This window comes from Mesoplodon bidens, assembly GCF_964165515.1.
Source record: "Mesoplodon bidens genome assembly, chromosome: 4".
Classification (NCBI taxonomy): domain Eukaryota; kingdom Metazoa; phylum Chordata; class Mammalia; order Artiodactyla; family Ziphiidae; genus Mesoplodon; species Mesoplodon bidens.
In genome coordinates this window covers 44,623,911-44,647,256 of record NC_138160.1, presented here as the reverse complement: position 1 = coordinate 44,647,256, position 23,346 = coordinate 44,623,911, and the positions used below count along the sequence as shown (strand labels likewise).

At 42.5% G+C, this 23,346-nt stretch overlaps 1 protein-coding gene across 1 annotated transcript in view; it reads left to right on the top strand.

Moving 5' to 3' along the window:
• Nucleotides 1-23,346, top strand: part of ANKRD55 (ankyrin repeat domain 55) — a gene marked incomplete at its 3' end in the record, with an annotated part of 185,959 nt that overhangs the window by 79,834 nt on the left and 82,779 nt on the right. The window contains exon 2 of the mRNA XM_081231951.1: nt 10,939-11,029. Coding sequence (XP_081088077.1) covers nt 10,972-11,029 — 58 coding nt within the window. The 5' untranslated portion in view covers nt 10,939-10,971. The remainder of the gene's footprint in view (nt 1-10,938; nt 11,030-23,346) is intronic.

Genomic DNA, 23,346 nt, shown 5'->3' with positions numbered 1-23,346 from the left:
CTTTCCACTCTATTTGACTGCCTTTTTTCAAAATGGGTCCAAAACAGCCCTTTTACAAATGTGAAATTGTCTACATTTGAATCTGGTTTTGGTAACGATATAAATGGACACAGAAATATAACAATTATAGAGACTGCATCTATTTTGAGAAGTCCTCCTCTATGTTAGTTTCTTGAAGCTTCTGTTACAAATTAGCACAAACTTGGTGGCTGAGAGCACAGAAATTTATTTTCTCACAATTCTGGAAACCAGAAGTTCAAAATCAAGGTGTCAACAGCACCATACTATCTCTGAAGGCTCAAGGGGCAATCTGTTCCTTGCCTCTTCCAGCTTCTAGTGGCTCCAAGTGTACCTTGGCTTGTGGCTGCATCATTCCAATCTCCGGTCACATGAACTCCACTTCACTATGTATGTCTCTTATAAGGACACTTGTCATTGAATTTAGGGCCCACTCAGATGATCTAGGATGAGTTCAACTTGAGATCCTTAATTTGATTACATAGGCAAAGACCCCTCTTCCAAATAAGGTCACATTCACATGTTCTGAAAATTAAGATGTGGATGCATCTTTGGGGTGGAAGGGCACCATTGAACCCACCACACCCTCACTGTGCTTCAGCCTGGAAACTCTCCCCAAGCAATCAGTTGGGGACTCATCAGGCTCAGCTCTCTTGTTTCTCTTCTCCCAGGGATCTCTGGCCTGCACTGCCTGCTGTCTGAAAAATATCATTTCATATATTTTGCTTAGTTTTCTAGCTGTTTAAGCACGAGGGTAAATCCAGTCCCTATTACTCCAGCATAGCCAGAAGCAGAAGCTGCACCAAAGTGAAGTTCATTGAGCATAGAGACGTTTCCTGTCTTACTGACGGCTGCATCATCAGTGCCTATCAAAATGATTGGAGCATAGTGATCTTTCCATAGCAACTGATGAATTAATGAACAAATGAATTAAAAGGAGGTTAATCTATTCAGTTGGCGGGAAAGTGCCTTTGGTTTTTTTTTAATTTTATTTTATTTTTGCTTTATAACAAATTAAATCAGTTATACATATACATATGTTCCCATATCCCCTCCCTTTTGCATCTCCCTCCCACCCTCCCTATCCCACCCCTCCAGGCGGTCACAAAGCACCGAGCTGATCTTCCTGTGCTATGCGGCTGCTTCCCACTAGCTATCTACCTTACGTTTGGTAGTGTATATATGTCCATGCCGCTCTTTCACTTTGTCACAGCTTACCCTTCCCCCTCCCCATATCCTCAACTCCATTCTCTAGTAGGTCTGTGGCTTTATTCCTGCCTTACCCCTATGTTCTTCATGACATTTTTTTTTCTTAAATTCCATATATATGTGTCAGCATACAGTATTTGTCTTTCTCTTGCTGACTTACTTCACTCTGTATGACAGACTCTAGGTCCATCCACCTCATTACAAATAGCTCAATTTCATTTCTTTTTATGGCTGAGTAATATTCCATTGTATATATGTGCCACATCTTCTTTACCCATTCATCTGATGATGGACACTTAGGTTGTTTCCATCTCCGGGCTATTGTAAATAGGGCTGCTATGAACATTTTGGTACATGTCTCTTTTTGAATTATGGTTTTCTCAGGGTATATGCCCAGTAGTGGGATTGCTGGGTCATATGGTAGTTCTATTTGTAGTTTTTTAAGGAACCTCCATACCGTTCTCCATAGTGGCTGTACCAATTCACATTCCCACCAGCAGTGCAAGAGTGTTCCCTTTTTCCCACACCCTCTCCAGCATTTATTGTTTCTAGATATTTTGATGATGGCCATTCTGACTGGTGTGAGATGATATCTCATTGTAGTTTTGATTTGCATTTCTCTAATGAGTAAAGATGTTGAGCATCCTTTCATGTGTTTGTTGGCAGTCTGTATATCTTCTGTGGAGAAATGTCTATTTAGGTCTTCTGCCCATTTTTGGATTGGGTTGTTTGTTTTTTTGTTATTGAGCTGCATGAGCTGCTTATAAATTTTGGAGATTAATCCTTTGTCAGTTGCTTCATTTGCAAATATTTTCTCCCATTCTGAGGGTTGTCTTTTGGTCTTGTTCATGGTTTCCTTTGCTGTGCAAAAGCTTTTAAGTTTCATTAGGTCCCATGTGTTTATTTTTGTCTTTATTTCCATTTCTCTAGGAGGTGGGTCAAAAAGGATCTTGCTGTGATTTATGTCATAGAGTGTTCTGCCTATGTTTTCCTCTAAGAGTTTGATAGTGTCTGGCCTTACATTTAGGTCTTTAATCCATTTTGAGCTTATTTTTGTGTATGGTGTTAGGGAGTGATCTAATCTCATACTTTTACATGTCCCTATCCAGTTTTCCCAGCACCACTTATTGAAGAGACTGTCCTTTCTCCACTGTACATTCCTGCCTCCTTTATCAAAGATAAGGTGACCATATGTCCGTGGGTTTATCTCTGGGCTTTCTATCCTGTTCCATTGATCTATCTTTCTGTTTTTGTGCCAGTACCATACTGTCTTGATTACTGTAGCTTTGTAGTATAGTCTGAAGTCAGGGAGCCTGATTCCTCCAGCTCCGTTTTTCGTTCTCAAGATTGCTTTGGCTATTCGGGGTCTTTTGTGTTTCCATACAAATTGTGAAATTTTTTGCTCTAGTTCTGTGAAAAATGCCAGTGGTAGTTTGATAGGGATTGCATTGAATCTGTAGATTGCTTTGGGTAGTAGAGTCATTTTCACAATGTTGATTCTTCCAATCCAAGAACATGGTACATCTCTCCATCTATTTGTATCACCTTTAATTTCTTTCATCAGTGTCTTATAATTTTCTGCATACAGGTCTTTTGTCTCCTTAGGTAGGTTTATTCCTAGATATTTTATTCTTTTTGTTGCAATGGTAAATGGGAGTGTTTCCTTGATTTCACTTTCAGATTTTTCATCATTAGTATATAGGAATGCCAGAGATTTCTGTGCATTAATTTTGTATCCGGCAACTTTACCAAATTCATTGATTAGCTCTAGTAGTTTTCTGGTAGCACATTTAGGATTCTCTATGTATAGTATCATGTCATCTGCAAACAGTGACAGCTTTACTTCTTCTTTTCAGATTTGGATTCCTTTTATTTCCTTTTCTTCTCTGATTGCTGTGGCTAAAACTTCCAAAGCTATGTTGAATAAGAGTGGTGAGAGTGGGCAACCTTGTCTTGTTCTTGATCTTAGTGGAAATGGTTTCAGTTTTTCACCATTGAGGACGATGCTGGCTGTGGGTTTGTCATATATGGCCTTTGTTATGTTGAGGAAAGTTCCCTCTATGCCTACTTTCTGCAGGGTTTTTATCATAAATGGGTGTTGAATTTTGTCGAAAGCTTTCTCTGCATCTATTGAGATGATCATATGGTTTTTCTCCTTCAATTTGTTAATATGGTGTATCACGTTGATTGATTTGCATATATTGAAGAATCCTTGCATTCCTGGAATAAACCCCACTTGATCATGGTGTATGATCCTTTTAATGTGCTGTTGGATTCTGTTTGCTAGTATTTTGTTGAGGATTTTTGCATCTATGTTCATCAGTGATATTGGCCTGTAGTTTTCTTGCTTTGTGACATCCTTGTCTGGTTTTGGTATCAAGGTGATGGTGTTCTCGTAGAATGAGTTTGGGAGTGTTCCCCCCTCTGCTATATTTTGGAAGAGTTTCAGAAGGATAGGTGTTAGCTCTTCTCTAAATGCTTGATAGAATTCACCTGTGAAGCCATCTGGTCCTGGGCTTTGTTTGTTGGAAGATTTTTTATCACAGTTTCAATTTCAGTGCTTGTGATTGGTCTGTTCATATTTTCTATTTCTTCCTGATTCAGTCTTGGCAAGTTGTGCATTTCTAAGAATTTGTCCATTTCTTCCAGGTTGTCCATTTTCTTGGCATAGAGTTGCTTGTAGTAATCTCTCATGATCTTTTGTATTCTGCAGTGTCAGTTGTTACTTCTCCTTTTTCATTTCTAATTCTATTGATTTGAGTCTTCTCCCTTTTTTTCTTGATGAGTCTGGCTAATGGTTTATCAATTTTGTTTATCTTCTCAAAGAACCAGCTTTTAGTTTTATTGATCTTTGCTATCGTTTCCTTCATTTCTTTTTCATTTATTTCTGATCTGATTTTTATGATTTCTTTCCTTCTGCTGACTTTGGGATGTTTTTGTTCTTCTTTCTCTAATTGCTTTAGGTGCAAGGTTAGGTTGTTTATTCGAGATGTTTCCTGTTTCTTAAGGTGGGATTGTATTGCTATAAACTTCCCTCTTAGAACTGCTTTTGCTGCATCCCATAGGTTTTGGGTCGTCGTGTCTCCATTGTCATTTGTTTCTAGGTATTTTTTAATTTCCTCTTTGATTTCTTCAGTTATCACTTCGTTATTAAGTAGTGTATTGTTTAGCCTCCATGTGTTTGTATTTTTTACAGCTCTTTTCCTGTAATTGATATCTAGTCTCATAGCATTGTGGTCAGAAAAGACACTTGATACAATTTCAATTTTCTTAAATTTACCAAGGCTTGATTTGTGACCCAAGATATGATCTATCCTGGAGAATGTTCCATGAGCACTTGAGAAAAATGTGTATTCTGTTGTTTTTGGATGGAATGTCCTATAAATATCAATTAAGTCCATCTTGTTTAATGTATCATTTAAAGCTTGTGTTTCCTTATTTATTTTCATTTTGGAAGATCTGTCCATTGGTGAAAGTGGGGTGTTAAAGTCCCCTACTATGATTGTGTTACTGTCGATTTCTCCTTTTATGGCTGTTAGTATTTGCCTTATGTATTGAGGTGCTCCTATGTTGGGTGCATAAATATTTACAATTGTTATATCTTCTTCTTGGATTGATCCCTTGATCATTATGTAGTGTCCTTCTTTGTCTCTTCTAGTAGTCTTTATTTTAAAGTCTATTTTGTCTGATATGAGAATTGCTACTCCAGCTTTCTTTTGGTTTCCATTTGCATGGAATATCTTTTTCCATCCCCTTACTTTCAGTCTGTATGTGTCTCTAGGTCTGAAGTGGGTCTCTTGTAGACAGCATATATATGGGTCTTGTTTTTGTATCCATTCAGCCAATCTGTGTCTTTTGGTGGGAGCATTTAGTCCATTTACATTTAAGGTAATTATCGATATGTATGTTCCTATTCCCATTTTCTTAATTGTTTTGGGTTCGTTATTGTAGGTCTTTTCCTTCTGTTGTGTTTCTTGCCTAGAGAAGTTCCTTTAGCATTTGTTGTAAAGCTGGTTTGGTGGTGCTGAACTCTCTCAGCTTTTGCTTGTCTGTAAACGTTTTAATTTCTCCATCAAATCTGAATGAGATCCTTGCTGGGTAGAGTAATCTTGGTTGCAGGTTTCTCTCCTTCATCACTTTAATTATGTCCTGCCACTCCCTTCTGGCTTGTAGAGTTTCTGCTGAGAGATCAGCTGTTATCCTGATGGGGATTCCCTTGTGTGTTATTTGTTGTTTTTGCCTTGCTGCTTTTAATATGATTTCTTTGTGTTTAATTTTTGACAGTTTGATTAGTATGTGTCTTGGTGTATTTCTCCTTGGATTTATTCTGTATGGGACTCTCTGTGCCTCCTGGACTTGATTAACTATTTCCTTTCCCATATTAGGGAAGTTTTCAACTATAATCTCTTCAAATATTTTCTCAGTCCCTTTCTTTTTCTCTTCTTCTTCTGGGACCCCTATAATTCGAATGTTGGTGCGTTTAATGTTGTCCCAGAGGTCTCTGAGACTGTCCTCTGTTCTTTTCATTCTTTTTTTTTTATTTTGCTCTGCAGCAGTTATTTCCACTATTTTATCTTCCACCTCACTTATCCGTTCTTCTGCCTCAGTTATTCTGCTATTGATCCCATCTAGAGTATTTTTTATTTCATTTATTGTGTTTTTAATCGATGCTTGATTCATCTTTAGTTCTTCTAGGTCCTTGTTAACTGTTTCTTGCATTTTGTCTATTCTATTTCCAAGATTTTGGATCTTGGAAATAGAATCTTGGATCATCTTTACCATCATTATTCTGAATTCTTTTTCAGGTAGACTGCCTATTTATTACCTCTTCATTTGTTAGGTCTGGTGGGTTTTTATCTTGCTCCTTCTCCTGCTGTGTGTTTTTCTGTCTTCTCATTTTGCTTATGTTACTGTGTTTGGGGTCTCCTTTTTGCAGGCTGCAGGTTCGTAGTTCCCGTTGTTTTTGGTGTCTGTCCCCAGTGGCTAAGGTTGGTTTAGTGGGTTGTGTAGGCTTCCTGGTGGAAGGTACTAGTGCCTGCGTTCTGGTGAGTGAGGCTGGATCTTGTCTTTCTGGTGGGCAGGTCCACGTCTGGTGGTGTGTTTTGGGGTGTCTGCGGACTTTTTATGATTTTAGGCCACCTCTCTGCTAATGGGTGGCGTTGTGTTCCTGTCTTGCTAGTTGTTTGGCATAGGGTGTCCAGCACTGTAGCTTGCTGGTCGTTGAGTGAAGCTGGGTGCTGGTGTTGAGATGGAGATCTCTGGAAGATTTTCGCCGTTTGATATTATGTGGAGCTGGGAGGTCTCTTGTGGACCAGTGTCCTGAAGTTGGCTCTCCCACCTCAGAGGCACAGCACTGACTCCTGGCTCCTCAATTTGGGATGATTTGTTGTCTATTCATGTATTCCACAGATGCAGGGTACATCAAGTTGATTGTGGAGCTTTAATCCGCTGCTTCTGAGGCTGCTGGGAGAGGTTTCCCTTTCTCTTCTTTGTTCTCACAGCTCCTGGGTCTCAGCTTTGGATTTGGCCCCGCCTCTGCGTGTAGGTCGCCAGAGGGCGTCTGTTCTTCGCTCAGACAGGACAGGGCTAAAGGAGCAGCCTCTTCGGGGACTCTGGCTCACTCAGGCCGGGCGGGAGGGAGGGGCACGGAGTGCGGGGCGAGCCTGCAGCGGCAGAGGTCGGTGTGACGTTGCACCAGCCCGAGGCGCGCCGTGCGTTCTCCCAGGGAAGCCGCCCCTGGATCCCGGGACCCCGGCAGTGGCGGGCTGCACAGGCTCCCGGAAGGGCGGTGTGGACAGTGACCTGCGCTCGCACACAGGCTTCTTGGCGGCGGCAGCAGCAGCCCCAGCGTCCCACGCCCGTCACTGGGCTCCGCGCTTTCAGTCGTGACTCGCGCCCGTCTGTGGAGCCCCTTTAAGCAGCGCTCTTAATCCCCTCTCCTCGCGCACCAGGAAACCAAGAGGGAAGAAAAAGTCTCTTGCCTCTTCGGCAGCTCCAGAGTTTTCCCGGACTCCCTGCCGACTAGCTGTGGCACATTAGCCCCCTTCAGGCTGAGTTCTCGCCGCCAGCCCCACCCAGTCCTCTCCCTGCGCTCTGACCGAAGCCCGAGCCTCAGCTTCCAGCGCCGCCCGCCCTGGCGGGCGAGCAGACAAGCCTCTCGGGCTGGTGAGTGCCGCTCGGCACCGATCCTCTGTGCGGGAATCTCTCCGCTTTGCCCTACCCAGGTATGTGGGGAGTTTCTTGCCTTTTGGGAGGTCTGGGGTCTTCTGCCAGTATTCAGTAGGTGTTCTGTAGGAGTTGTTCCACGTGTAGCTGTATTTCTGGTGTATCCGTGGGGAGGAAGGTGATCTCCGCGTCTTACTCTTCTGCCATCTTACCCGGCTAACCTGCCTTTGGTTTTTAAGTAAAAATAAGAGACACATTTTTCATTTTCATCAAGAATTTCTTTGAACAACGTATTCACCCTTTTGTTCCACTACCTCCTGCCATTTTTCAGCCAACTTCATAATTCCATCTTCCCAAAACTTTTTATCTTTTTTGAGCAAAGAACTGTTCCAGCTGCCTTTTACAGTCTTCCAGGGAATTGAAAATTTTTCCGTTAATAGAATTTTGTAAAGAGCGAAATAAATGGAAATCCAAAGGTGCAATGTTTGGTGAATACGGCGAATGAATCAGAACTTCCCAGCCAAGCTGTAACAGTTTTTGCCTGGTCATCAAAGAAACATGCGGTCTTGCGTTATCCTGATGGAAGATTATGCATTTTCTGTTGACTAATTCTGGATGCTTTTCTTCGAGTGCTGCTTTCAGTTGGTCTAATTGGGAGCAGCACTTGTTGGAATTAATTGTTTAGTTTTCCGGAAGGAGCTCACAATAGAGGACGCCCTTCCAACCCCACCATATACACAACATCACCTTTGGATGAAGACCAGCCTTTGGTGTGGTTGGTGGTGGCTCATTTCGCTTGCCCCATGATCTCTTCTGCTCCACATTATTGTACAGTATCCACTTTTCATCACCCATGACAATATGTTTCAAAAACAGAACGTTTTCATTACGTTTCAGTAGAGAATTGCATGCGGAAATACGGTCAAGAAGGTTTTTCTCGCTTGACTTAGGTGGAACCCAAACATCAAAGCAACTTACATAACCAAGCTGGGGCAAATGATTTTCAACACTTGATTTGGGTATTTTGAGGACGTCGGCTATCTCCCGTGTGGTGTAACACTGATTGTTCTCAATTAATGTCTCAACTTGATTGCTATAAACTTCAATTGGTCTACCCAACCCTGGAGCATCGTCCAGCAAGAAATCTCCAGCACGAAACTTCACAAACCACTTTTGACATGTTTGATCAGTCACAGCACCTTCTCCACACACTGCACCAATCTTTTTTTCCCTTTTTTTCTCCATTTTTACCTTTCTTGAAATAATAAAGCATAATATGCCAAAAATGTTGCTATTTTTCTTCCATCTTCAATATTAAAATGGCTACACAAAAATTCACCAACTTTGAGAGAGTGGCATGGACATATATACAGTACCAAATGTAAAACAGATAGCTAGTGGGAAGCAGCCACATAGCAGAGGGGGATCAGCTCGGTGCTTTGTGACCACCTAGAGGGGTGGGATAGGGAAGGTGGGAGGGAGATGCAAGAGGGAGGGGATATGGGGATATATGTATATGTATAGCTGATTCACTTTGTTATACAGCAGAAACTAACACACCACTGTAAAGCAATTATACTCCAATAAGGATGTTAAAAAAAACTCACCAACTTTGATAAGTCTTTTTTTAAAATGCACGCTGATAATGACAGCTGTCACAATACAATCTAACAAAATTGTTTCAAATGAAGTTAAAGACAACTAAGTGCTGCTAGAGCCATCTTACGGAAAAAAACGAATGAACCTTTTGGCCAACCCAATAAATCCTTAACTTTGCTCGAATCCTTGATTTTGCTCGTGTTTGGGACCAAGTGACCACAGCTCCTTTTACCTCAGTCAGTTGGGTGAGCTTAAGCCATCTCTCCTTAACTGAATATCTGCTAGTGTAAGCCAAGGTGTCTTCACCAATTCATTCTCGGCCTCCAAAGTCTGGCTTTCATGGTTAATGCAAAAAACAAACAAACAAACAAAAAACACAGGACTGGGAAATTTAAGAAATTTATCTATGGAGCACATTTTGCATAATGATTTATAAGAAGTAGGTTCTGCCCATGTTTTAAATAAAATGAACACAGAGTGTTTGTAGGGGAAAGGCTGATGTCAGGAAGGTAAGTGGGTCCTAGTATTGTCACAGGGAACTGAGGCCAGCCAGTCTATTGATGGGGAAAATATGAGAGGCAAGAGATAAGAAAGAAGCCTGTCTATTGAAAAACACAGTCCATATCAGTAGATCAAAACAAATGTGGCCATATACGAAGAAAAATGGTTTCTGCTTTTATTTCCATAGTCACACACTAATTTAGTTAAAAAAAGTTATTATCATTATCAACAGCATTTACAAGATCATCTTCTATATGACTCTTTAACTTATCCAAAAACCTGATTGTCTTGATTGTAGAGCTTTATTTTGAATTTATTATACCAGATTTTTAATAACAAATATAAAACAACAGGCTTGTTATAATAAGCCTAAAAATACAGAGGTAGATAAAGAACAAGATAGAAATCTACTTTAATTGCAATCCCCTGAGGTAACCAATATTAACAGTATATCTTCATACATCTTCCTCTGTTCCTATGAACATACATGAACATGTTTACATATACAGTGGGTGGTTGCTGGTTTTATAAAGATGTGAACAAATGAAATATATAACTTTTTTCATTTAATAATAGATTAGAGTCATCCTACCAGATAAATTCATATAGATTTACTTCAGAGTTTTAAATCTAGAGTATGAGTTTACTACCATTTATTCAACTGCTCCTCAAATGATATACATTTGGTTGATTTGAGGTTTTTCCACCACATATAATACTGCACTAAACACCCTTGTGATTGCACACTGTTTTAATTTTATCGCCATGGATATCTGAGCCCTGAAATGCAACCTTTCAAACGCTACTTCCTTCCCCCCGTCCTCCCTGTCATTTGGAGAACAGAGCTGAAGGGAGACTAAAGATGAACTGTGAAAGCCGGTAATTACTCCATACAGCACATGGCCAGCAGCCTCCTGCTACAATATTTACGTGCTATTCCATTGAGATGGCACTCTGCTCACATGACCCAAATGCAGTTCTCACTCCACCAAGAACACAGCTGAATCCAAGCTGCATTGGCAGCTTTGCACATGCTCCGTCTGGCCCTGTGAATCCTCACTCACCCATTGAGATTTCTTTTGGTTTAAAATAACACACCAGCTGCTGAGGCTCCGTTACCTCCAGTGTTTTCCTGGCCCAGATCCAAGGCAGGTGGCCCTCTATGAAAACCATTTTTCAAGGTTTGAGCTTTTTTTTTCTGTATTTGTTGGAGGAGAGAGGGTGTATAATATTTACACGTGGGTATAGCTGATGAGTGAGACCATAGGAAGTAACTCTTTTTCCTGTTAGGTATTACAGGAATAACATTTACCTATTTCCATCATTTGCCTTGACAAAGACTGGCAGCTCTAATGCACATTTAATTCTCAAACAGAGAGGCAAGGGATGCTGTATCTGACTGTTGTGTTGACTGTAACGTGTAAGATGGTGTTTTCTCCTCTCTAGAGACCTGGATGCTTTTTGCCATTCTGATGGTAAATGATGAGACAGGCAACCATGGATTTCAGCACTCCATCTGTATTTGATCAGCAAAAAGGTAAAAACGCTGCTTTAACTCACCCTTTGGTTCTTTGCATCTTTAGTCCAACGGTAGGGATTTGCAGTTGTACGGGGAGAGAGAGTAATGTGTGTGTGTGGTGGGGGGGTGTGGGTGTGGGTGTGTGGGTGTGATGTGGGAAGAGGATTTCACATAGGAAACAAACCTGTTCTAAATGTTCACTTCTCATCTGATAAGCATTTAGAAGGGAAAAATAAGCTTATGGTCTATTAGTCTTGCTAAAGTGCTCCTACCTACAAATTTTAAAAATTGGGTTTCAAGCACACCAGCTATTTCAGATAGTATCATCTTTATTCTCATTAGCTTTTTGTTCAAATCTTTAAAATATATACATTATAATAAGTAACATAAACCCAATATCTCATTGCTATAGTTTCATAAATATCTCTTGATTCCCTTCAGGAATATATGTTGCCCAGATTCATGCTGTAGTTGATATATTATCTCATCCGAGGTTGTGTAATGACTTATCACTATGTTATTATTTGCAATGAAAGGATATATCTTTCTTACTCATAATTCCCAGTGTGGAAGTAATTTTCCACACAAAACGATTGCTGTGAAATTGATCCATCCTTATAAAAAACATGTATTCAGCCATTCAGTCTGTGCATGTACATTTTGCATATGAAGTGTGTGAGTGTATGCATATATATACCTATGTGTAATTATGCATCTTTTCTCTGTAAGTACAGAAAATTTCCATTCTTTAAATGTAAGTAATATTTTAGAAGATTTTTTAAAAAAATATCTGATATCTAAACCACTTTCAATACCCTCTGAGTATTCCTCTGAATCCTAAGATCCTTTGGTAATTTACCTGTTTTGGCTACACCGTGAAAATGGTGGTCTGTGAAAGCCTCATTAAGAAAATTCATTGCTTCTTTCCTTTTCCCTTTTCCTGCTCTAGGCCATAGTGTGTTTACTACCTACCCTTCAAGCTACATCTGGTTTCATGGGTGAATTATTTCAGTTCAGTGCTTTGTAGTTACAGACTTACATTTAGATTTCTGAGTAACTACTGTGTGTGTGTGTGTGTGTGTGTGTGCATGCATCTTCAGCATTGGGCTAGGAACACCATAGAGAAAGTGATTGTTACAGTTGTGCCCACATCCTTTGTACAGTTTGTATCACTGACGGCAATCAGCAAAAGTGACAATATGCTTAGATCCAAAGACCTCATACTGGCTAAAAAATGACATTATTGAGCTATGCAATTCAAAGAGAAACACAATGGGTTTATTTTTTAAGACTAATTTGAGGGAGCTAGAACTGACTGCAGAACACTAGCCCCTCGTAATGAATCCATCTGTTCCAGTGTTGTGTCTCCTAAAAGGACTGAGCCCAAAACATAGTTAAAATATTAATTTATAATATTTATTTTCTTATAGCACTTTTCATGTGAGCAATTCACAGCTATTTCTCCACCCTAGACCTGATTCTTCCCCTTGTAAGTTAACCCTCTCCCTGATACCTCCATCTCTATTTCTCAATCATTTCTCTCTAGAGGTGCTGTGGTATGGTGGAAATAGCATGGGCAATGTAGGTTAGAATGGCAGAATAACTACTTCTTAGCTGTGTGACCTTAGCAAGTTACCTGACCTCTCTGGGCCTTAATTGCCTCAGCATTAAAATAAAGGAAATGATGCTCACCTAGCAAGGTTGTTGTGAGAATCTAAAATAATGTACAAAAAGCACCTGTCACATTGCCTGATATGCATTAACTACTTTCAAACTGTGGTTGCTTTTGTTATTATCGTTGCTGTTATAATTATTACCACCCTTGACTGTGAGTTCCTCAAATGTGAAAGACTATTCACCTCTCTATCTCTAGCTTGAATTTAGCAGTCCTCAGAACAAATGAGGGTTTAGTTAAGGCCAGTTGACTATACTACATTAATTATTTTCTTTAGAACTCCAGGGTACCATTTAGAGCAACCCCTAGAACAGCAGTTAACTAAATGATACCTGAATAGTTCTATTATCACATTAACCCTTCCACCTTCTTAAAAGCATGAAAGGCCATAATAGGTTTAGACCATTGCAGAGATTCTAAATACCATATTGCTGGGCAAAACCATGGTGAAGTGACTTTCTCTTGAAAAGTTGAGTATGGGTAGGGCTTTAGTAGAGGATTTTCCTTGAATTCCTAATATCTGGGGAATCAAAACTCTAGTGTCCACTAGCTTTACATGCAGATGTTGACAAAAGACATTACATCTGGAAAGATCTTAGAAGTCTTATAAGACTGCTGCGATGGCATCGCCTTTATGGAATGTAGACATCAGCATTTAGGTACGACTTTGTGTCCTATTTTATTTTACCTTCAAAAGAAAAACACTATCAAAAACCAAGGAAGTCCATGGTGTTCTCCACAACTGGTTGGCATTTGACTACTTGTTTGAATTATGTATGGAAAGTCATTGACAGTATGGATTGTTCCTGAGGTTGGCTTGATTTTTGTTTTTGTTTTTATTTTTATTTTATTTATTTATTTTTTTTTTGCTGTACACGGGCCTCTCACTGTTGTGGCCTCTCCCATTGCGGAGCACAGGCTCCGGACGCACAGGCTCAGCGGCCATGGCTTACGGGCCCAACCGCTCCGCAGCATGTGGGATCTTCCCGGACCGGGGCACGAACCTGTGTCCCCTGCATCAGCAGGCAGACTCCAACCACTGCGCCACCAGGGAAGCCCTTGTTTTTATTTTTGATTCTGAGTCACTGCATCCTCTACCAGCTGTTAATTCATCATGGGGTTGGGGGGGAAGGAAATGTTGCATTGCTGTTCGTAAGCTTTTTTATTATTTTTTTATTATAATTATTAAAGACTTGGCTTTCTCCTCTCATCACTGTGAGATTACAGATCTACCTGAATGAAATGTAACATTGAAAAGAAAAGAAAAACTTGGCCACATATAAAAGTCACCTAGACAGTTTTTGAAAATCCTGTTGCCCGGATTCCACCACTGGATATTCCAGTTTATTTGGTAAGAGGCATGGCCAGACAAAGCTCCCCAGGAAGTTCTAATGTACAACAAAGATTGAGAACCGCTCATTCCATCCATCCCCCTAAGATCTCAGATGGGAAAAGTGAAGCACTGAGAGGTTAAAATGGGGGCCAATTTGGGGCTTCCCTGGTGGCGCAGTGATTGAGAGTCTGCCTGCCAATGCAGGGGGCACGGGTTCATGCCCCGGTCTGGGAGGATCCCACATGCCGCGGAGCGGCTGGGCCCGTGAGCCATGGCCGCTGAGCCTGCGCATCTGGAGCCTGTGCTCCGCAGTGCAAGAGGCCACAACAGTGAGAGGCCCGCGTACCGCAAAAAAAAAAAAAAAAAAAAAAAAAGGGGGGGGTGCAATTTATGATCATAACACACAGCTAATTAGTAACAGAGGGGACTGAGACCCAGGTGTTCGCTATCCAGACAGCAGACTAAGAAGTTTCTTTCCAAGGGCAATCTCTGGTCTTAACAGCTACTTTGAGGTGGAGGTAGGGCTCAGGCAGCTCTGGCTTATGGTTGCCCAGAGAATGGTCAGCAATGTGCACTTGGAAACTATGATGGATAATGACCTTCAGTTTGGCTCAAACCAAACCCAGGTGGATTTGGTAAGTCTGAGTCCCTCTAATTGCATTTTTCTATTTTTCTCTTTAGTAGAGGTAATAAGACAACTCCATGCCAGGGGCTTGGGGACAGATGGACATTTGCTCTAGTACAGTCTCAGTCCTCATCCCAGTTGCATGGACTTGGACAAACTGGTTGATCTTCTCATCTGTGAAATGTGGATAATATTATACATTCACAGGGTTGCTAGGAGGCTTAAAGATTGTGTTATCTTCCTGGCCAAGGGGATTCGGGGCTGTGTCTCTGGCTTGCCCTGTGAAGCTGTGAGGGAGGAAGCCTGGGTCTTCAGAGCTCTCCACTCCGGCTTTGTGCTTCTTACTTTCACCACGGCAATATCTCTCTGGTCCCACGTGTTCTTCCTGGCTGTCTTCCCTCTCAAAGCCCACACGCAGAAAAGGACCTGTAGTAAAATCATTTACTACAGAACACAGAGGTTCCTACTGAAGTTGAGACTTCAGTTATGTAACCAAAGATCCCTGCATGAGGAGGAACCCAGGCCTCAGAGAGAAAATAGAAACGACAAGGGAGGTCCCAAGGGCCTCACCCAGCCCAGCCCTGCCCCAGCTCTGTAAGAAGGAGGCTTACTGAGGAGGCTGAACAGTGTGTCTGCAGGCACCCCTGGGGAGTGTGGCCCACCCTCACAGGTTTTTCTCTGGTAGAGCTGTTGCGAGAATTCGAGAAGGGGCTGGGCCCTCCAGCCCAGATTTATACAGAGCATCGTGTCCTAGGGCTGCTCTAACAAATTACCATAAACTGAGTGGCTTCAGACAAGAGAAATGCAATCTCTCACAGCTCTGGAAGCCAGAAGTATGAAATCAAGATGTCAGCAGGGCGTGTGCTCCTTCCGAAGGCTCTAGGGAAGAGTCCTTCCTTGTCTCCTCCAGCTTCTAACTGCTGTGGCTTCATCACCCCAATCTGCCTGCATCTTCACATGGCCTTTCCCTCTGCATGTGTGTCTGAGAACTCCCTCTGCCTCTCTCTTATAACAATACATGTGCTTGCATTTAGGGCCCACCCAGATACGCCAGGATAAGCTTCTACTCTCAAAATCCTTAACTCAGCTTTCAACGTGTGAGGTGACATGCACTCTTTTGCCATATGAGGTCATAGTCACAGGTCCCAGGGACTAGGACATGGATATACCTTCAAGGCCACCATTCAGCCTGCTACTTGGCATGAAAAAAGGTCAGATCTCAAGTTCCTTCTCAGAGGTATACACCCTCATCGCTGGGTTTCTGGTAAAATCCATTCTCATTTAAGTTGGAAGAAAGGTTGGCATTTGGGAGGTGGGATGGAAAGGGCATAAGATAAAATGGCAAAACTGAGGTTCAAGCCTAAACCTGCCTGACTTCAAAACCCATCTTTTTTTTTACTGCAATACTCTTCCTTTTTTTTTTTTTTTTTTTGCAGTACGCAGGCCTCTCACTGCTGTGGCCTCTCCCGTTGCGGAGCACAGGCTCCGGACGTGCAGGCTCAGCAGCCATGGCTCACGGGCCCAGCCGCTCCGCGGCATGTGGGATCTTCCCAGACTGGGGCACGAACCCGTGTCCCCTGCATCAGCAGGCGGACTCTCAACCACTGCACCACCAGGGAAGCCCCATATTGTGGATTTTTAAAGCTCCCACATGCAGATGTGCTGGTTTTAACTTCCAACTTTTCATCCAAAATGGGAACGCCAAACAAAAAGAATTTAGAGTGCACAGATATGCGCTTTGCTGAAAAAACCAAAATTAAAATTCTGATGTGACAAAGGAAGAATGCCTCCAAAGGAAGAATAAGCAAATTTTCAAAGGGGTTTGGGAAGAAAGTAGAGAAAAGGCAGGCAAAGGAGACAGGAAAGAGAGGGGATGATTTGGGCTCAGTTGATTTTAGGCACAGACCTTGAATGGGATGAAACCCAGGAACACTGAGGAGAATTCGGTGATTGATTTTCAGATTGATGGTCCAGATACAGGAAGATTAGCTGGCAGGTGACCATTCCAGAGGTTCAGAAGCAGATTATCTGTTGCCTGTGGGAAAATGCTCAGCCTTCTCCCTCTCTTGGTCAAGAAAGAGGAACAGAGGGAAAAAGTAACAGGAGAAGAATTCTTTTTCCAATTTTCTTGCCCACTCAAGACCTAACCCAGGCAAACACGTTGACTGGAAGCCTGCCCCTCCCCCTCCTCTGCCTGCTTTGTGCTCTTTGTCCTCTTTCCAGCACACAGGAACTTCCCTTCCATCAGCCAACTCCTGGGAAACGTTGTGACACACCAATCCACTCCCAGCCCCTCTTCTGGACCTAGCTAGAGGGAAGCCCCTGACTGATCTTATCCAAACAGTTACCATTCACTGCCTTAGAGAACCATGAAACCAAAAGTGATTCAGTGGATTGGGGTTGAGAGGAGTGGTGTCGTTGTCAGCATTCTCCACCATAGGACAACCATAGTGTCCTCGGGATGGGGCCTCTTGCCTGACTATGCATCGCAAGAAAGAGAACCTGGGAGTGGTACACGGAGGGAATGAAGGCCCACCTGGTGAGCCAGATCTCCTGAATCAACCCTGATGTTATGTCCCACAACTTGGCTAGATCAACTTCAGAAGGCAAATCCTCAACTTAGCCCCTTGTCTGGAAGTCAGCTGGGTCGCCACACTGAGCTTTTCCTACCATCTCTATTCATTAACTCCATATTTCTTTAGAATTATTAAACAACTGTGTTGATTAACTGATACCCATAGATTTTCGCTTTGAGGCAACCATTTGGATGCAAGGATATTTTAATGGAGCCTAAGGAAGAACCACTAAACTTGTAGCTATTTTTATTCCCAAACAAGTAGAAAAAAACAAACCTCTCACCCATCGCAAATACAGGACAAGGCGAGGAGGTAAGGGTCTAGATGCACTGAGGCCCAAGGTTGGTGTAAAAGATGGGTATGGGCTAGACACTGTATTGCAGAAAGACCACATCCACCCAGGAGTCATGTTTAGCACACTTGTAAGCCTAATAAATAGGTCCGTGTGCTTAATAAGGACCCTAAATTAGTTTTCTCTATGTAAAATTTTAAAATGTCAGTTTCTTATTGATGAGGCCACTCTTGTTTTATTGGGTCCATTGGGGGAAGAAGTGAGGAACAATGTTCCAGTCTACATGGGAACTATTTCCATTTCTAAAAGTATCCTCAGAATTTAAAAATATACACATATAACATTTAATAGCATTCTAATGCTTTTTTAACTTTTTGTTTGAAAATCATTTCAAACTTAAAGAAACATTGTAAGATTAGTATAAAGAACACTGTCTTTTACCCAGATTCACCTGTTAACGTTTTACCCCATTTGCTTTATTGTTAGCTCTTTCTCTGTGTCCATCTCTACATCTCTGTATCTCTCTGTTTCTCTCTCTCTCTCTGCCTTTCTCTATATGTATGTATGTATATGCTTATTTGTGTTAGTGTGTGTGTGCACATACATGTGTATGTACTTTTATCTCATCTACCTGCATTCCAATTTTGTCTATTGATCCAATAATGTCTTTTATAGCATTTTACCCCCAGAACAGGATCCAGTCTAGGATTAGGTACTACAGTTAGTTATCGGGCCTCTTTAGTCTCCTTTAACCTGGAACATTTCTTTAGACTTTCTTTGTCTTTTATGACATTGACATTTCTGAACTTACAGTCTCTCTCTTTTTTTAACACCAAGTTCCTCCTTATGGGTTTGTCTGACGCTCCCTCACAACTAGATTTAGATTATGCATTCCCAGCCAGAACATCACATGGGCGATGTATCCATCTCAGGTTATCACAATATGGTTTAAATTCTTTTAGATGGTAATTTGATGTTACAGGTGTTGCACTATTAGATATCAACTGGTTCTTACAGAGTTTTTTAAGTACCGGGGTTTCTTTCTAAATGTAAAATTAGCATCACCTTCTTCAAAATATTCAAGCAATACAAAAAAGAATTCAGTATAGAAAGTGTTGTATTCTCTTAACTAGCAAAGGGCTCTGTTCTTCGGAGTCTCTTAGCCCCAGCCTGTTCCCAGCTTCTCGGCTACCAAGATAGACCAAGATAGATAGCAACTCAACCTCCATGTGGGGATGGGGGGTAGCTTCCAAATGGAGACAGAGGAGATCAGGCCAAGAATATTAACCAGTAGTAATAATCAGAAGAAGAGCAATAACTCTGGTATATTAAGCAGCTCCCATTTATTAAACCAGACACTGTGCAAAACTTTCACTCCTATCATCTCACTGGATCCTCAACACAGCCTGTGAGATAGATTCCATTTCTAGTCCATCTGAGGTCACATGACTTATCCAAGGCCACACAGGACAAGGGCAAAGCTCCCATTTTTAACTCTGGTTTCTGACCCCCAAGCCCTCCTCACACTCTTGTTCACCATGAAGTTATACTTTCTGGATTCTTATAACCCACCTCATCAATCCCTTCATGACTCCTAGCACAAAAGAAAATAAAGGTGATGGCAGCTAGGTTTGCTCAAGTCTCCCCAGGGCTAAGCTTCCATTTGCAATGAGTTCTGCCCAGTAGGCTCAGCTTAGTGACAGGCCGACCTCTTCCGTGGTAGGAGTGGATCCAGTCTCCATGGCAACCTGCCTTTAGAGCAAAGAAAGACACCAGAATCCTAGGAGGAGGAGGAGGAGGCTAAAAGGGTAGGATTCACTGGAATTCGACCTGTGGAACTGATGTGATGGGAATTGGGAATTTGTAAGGTCAGGTCTTGGCTTCCACCCCAGAAGCTTCTGAAGCCAGGTTCTTTATCATTTTCCTACTCAACGTATTTGTTCTGTGCAGCAACAGGTTAACATTTCTCCAAGGGACATTTCAGAGGGCTCCGACCCTGTAATCAAGGTCACAAATAAATAGCAATTGATAAAGAGGAAAGATAATTATTTTAACCTTTACATCCTACGCTTTGATCCTGGGTGACCCCAAGATCATTCCTCTGTTCTCTTAACTGACAACAGTAAATCAGAGCACAGTTTGGTGTTCAAAAAAAAACCAAAAACAACAACAAAAACACCTTACTTTTAAGAATCATGAGAGGAACACCTGAAATTCATCTGAAATGACATTTTTATCCTTCTTACTTAGTGCTATTCAAGTCAGCTGACTCAGCATGACCACTATGCACAGGTCTGGGGATGGGCTCGCAGCTGTCTGCTTTCAGGTAGTCACTGCAGAAACCAGTCCAGATCCTGAAAGTGTTTTGTCTTAGAATAGTAGTAACTTGTAGAATTGAAAGGAACTCAGTGAATGTGTAATCCAGCTCCCTCACTTTTTTCATGTGAACACTGAAACAGAGGGGTTAGCAGTGGTACAGTGTACTGGACTGTGATGGCCACCGGAGTCAAACCAAACAATTCAAGTTCCAGTGCTGCCACTCTTTTTACCGACCCTTTCCAGTCAGGCCCCAGCAACGGTCCTTCTGCTGGTGTCATTGGAGCCAACCGAATGAGCCTGAGTTTGGTTCAGAAGTAAAGGGGAGGGCTTCCCTGGTGGCGCAGTGGTTGAGAGTCCGCCTGCCGATGCAGGGGGCACGGGTTCGTGCCCCGGTCCGGGAGGATCCCACATGCCGCGGAGCGGCTGGGCCCGTGAGCCATGGCCACTAAGCCTGCGCGTCCAGAGCCTGTGCTCCGCAACGGAAGAGGCCACAACAGTGAGAGGCCCGCGTACCGCAAAAAAAAAAAAAGGGAAGTTTTCTTCTTTGCTCAAAGAATGGAGAAAGGTGAACTCACTCTCTAGAGGACACGCTGTCCCTACAGGCTGTGGGCGGGGCTGCTTTATAGGATCTCCTCAGCGCGGGGTGGGCGGAGGTGGGGGGGGCGGAGCTCTCCCAGGGCAGGCGCGGCCGTACCGCTCAGGCTCCAGAGCGCAGGCTCCGGAGCAGCGTCTCTGCCCACGGCCCGCGGCCATCTTGAATTGAGGTGGTGTGGGCAGCCGCGCTTCTGCTCGCGCCCAGAGCTGAGGTGTCTCGCGCGGGCACTTCCCCCGAGGAGGAACTCTGGTCTGAAGTGCCAAGTACCAGTACGAGGCCTCTGCACGCGGCTCCCTGTGAGCAAGTGAAACCAGACTAATCACAAAGGAAAAAGAAAAAAGGTTAGACTGTATTTTATTACCCAGATTCTATTTTTCCATGAATTGTTAGTGGGCTATGCTGGTGACACTTACTGTGTGACCCAGCTGTTTAACATCTCTCTACCTCACTTTCCTACCTTGTAAATTAAGATGGTGCTATTACAAAGGATTGTTTATAAAGATTGAATTAAGGAATACATGCAAGGTACCTGCAACCACTGCTGGCCCATAGTAATCACTCAGTAACTGCTAGAGGGTGTAACGGGTTTGTTATAAAGATGGTTATAGGGCATCTCAGGTGGCGCAGTGGTTGGGAGTCCGCCTGCCAATGCGGGGGACGCGGGTTCGTGCCCTGGTCCGGGAAGGTCCCACGTGCCGCGGAGCGGCTAGACCCGTGAGCCATGGCCGCTGGGCCTGCGTGTCCGGAGCCTGTGCTCCGCGGCGGGGGAGGCCACGGCAGTGGGAGGCCCGTGTACTGCAAGAAAAAAAAAAAAAAAAGATGGTTATAACAATCTTCAGAGGATTGTTAGAAAGATTCAATGACATAATACATACAAAGCCCTTGGAACCATGCCTGGCCCAGAGTAACCACTTAGTAAGTGCTAATGATTCTTATAGATGACTTACCTAAGGTCATATGGACAACTGGTCTTCCCTGGTCAAGAGAACATCCATCTCTCAAGTTACCTCCCCCTCTGTAATGAATTCATAGCATAGCACTCCTTTTTTAAATTTTATTTTTTAATTTTTTGTACAATTTTTAAAGGCTAATTTCCATTTACATTTATTACAAAATATTGTCTATATTCCCCATGTGTACAGTATATCCTTGAGCCTATCTTATATCCAATAGTTTGTACCTCCTACTGCTCCCCTCCTCCCCCCCACCACCCCCCTGTTAATCACTAGTTTGTTCTCTGTATCTGTGAGTCTGCTTCTTTTTTGTTGTATTCATTAGTTTGTTGTATTTTTTAGATTCTACATATAAGTGATAGCATACAGTCTTTCTCTGTCTGACTTATTTCACTTAGCATAATGCCCTCCAACTCCATCCATGTTGCTGCAAATGTCAACATTTCATTCCTTTTTATGGCTGAGTAGTATTCCATTGTATATATACACATCTTCTTTATCCATTCATCTGTTGACAGACACTTAGGTTGCTTCTATATCTTGGCAATTGTAAAAAATGCTGCTATGAACATTGGGGTACATGTAGCTTTTTGAATGAGTGTTTTTGTTATATTCGGATATAAACCCAGGAGTGGAATTGCTCAGTCATATGGTAACCCTGTTTTTAGTTTTTTGAGAAACCTCCATACTGTTTTCCACAGTGGCTGCACCAATTTACATTCCCACCAACAGTGTAGGTGGGTTGCCTTTTCTCTACATCCTTGACAACGTTTGTTACTTGTGTTCTTTTTGACGATGGCCATTCTGGCAGGTGTGAGGTGATGTCTCATTGTGGTTTTGATTTGCATTCCCAGATGATTAGCAATGTTGAGCATCTTTTCTTTTGTGTGTGTGTGTGTGTGTGTGTGTGTGCAATTGCTTTTATAAACAAATTTTAGGCTGGAATAAGGAGCTCCTAGTTCATCATGTTGGAGATTGTCCTTGCTGCTATAGGCTGTTGAAGTGTGCCTCCCTTATGATCTGGTTGATGTGGGAATAAGGACCTTGGCATACCGCATACTCCTCATATAAGGACTGAGGGGTACTCTTGTTGAGTTCAGCAATGATCTGGTTTAAGCTGCTTTCTGATACAATTACTCTCTCTGGGGAATTAACACTGCTGCTCCTGTCATTATCATTGCTTGAACATGCACACACTTTGGTTCCTCTTAGTGCTTCCTTCCTTATTGTTTTTCATTGCATCCTGAGACTCCTGAAAAACAGGGTTTTTCTTACTCCTTTTGGACTGGGGAGAATGGTGATTTTCCTCTTTATTATCATTCCTTCTTCTTTTCTGCTTATTGTTCACTGACTGTGTTTCTGATTCCAACAGCGTGTCGGTAATTGGGTCTACATTCATATTTAGGACAGAGAATACATTAGTACTGGCCGAAGTGGCCCTGGCAATATTGGCCGAAGACGCAAAGCAGGATGATGGTGAGGACCAGAGATGGACCTAGTACAGGCCAAAGTTGCCCTGTAAAAACATTCTGGCATGGCATACCTCCCTAGTCCTGGCCCCCAAACCCTAGAAACCTTGAGTATCTTTTCATGTACCTGTTGGCCGTCTGCATTTCCTTTTTGGAAAAATGTCTATTCAGTTCTTCTGCTCTTTTTTTTTTTGACTGCATTGGGTCTTCGTTGCTGCGTGTGGCTTTCTCTAGTTGCAGTGAGCGGGGGCTACTCTTCATTGCAGTGCACGTGCTTCTCATTGCAGTGGCTTCTCTCATTGTAGAGCACAGGCTCTAGGCACTTGGGCTTCAGTAGTTATGGCTCACGGGCTTAGTTGCTCCGCAGCATGCGGAATCTTCCCGGACCAGGTCTCAAACCCATGTCCCCTGCATTGGCAGGCGGATTCTTAACCACTGTGCCACTAAGGAAGTCCCTTCTGACCAGTTTTTAATCAGGTTTTTTTTTTATGTTGAGTT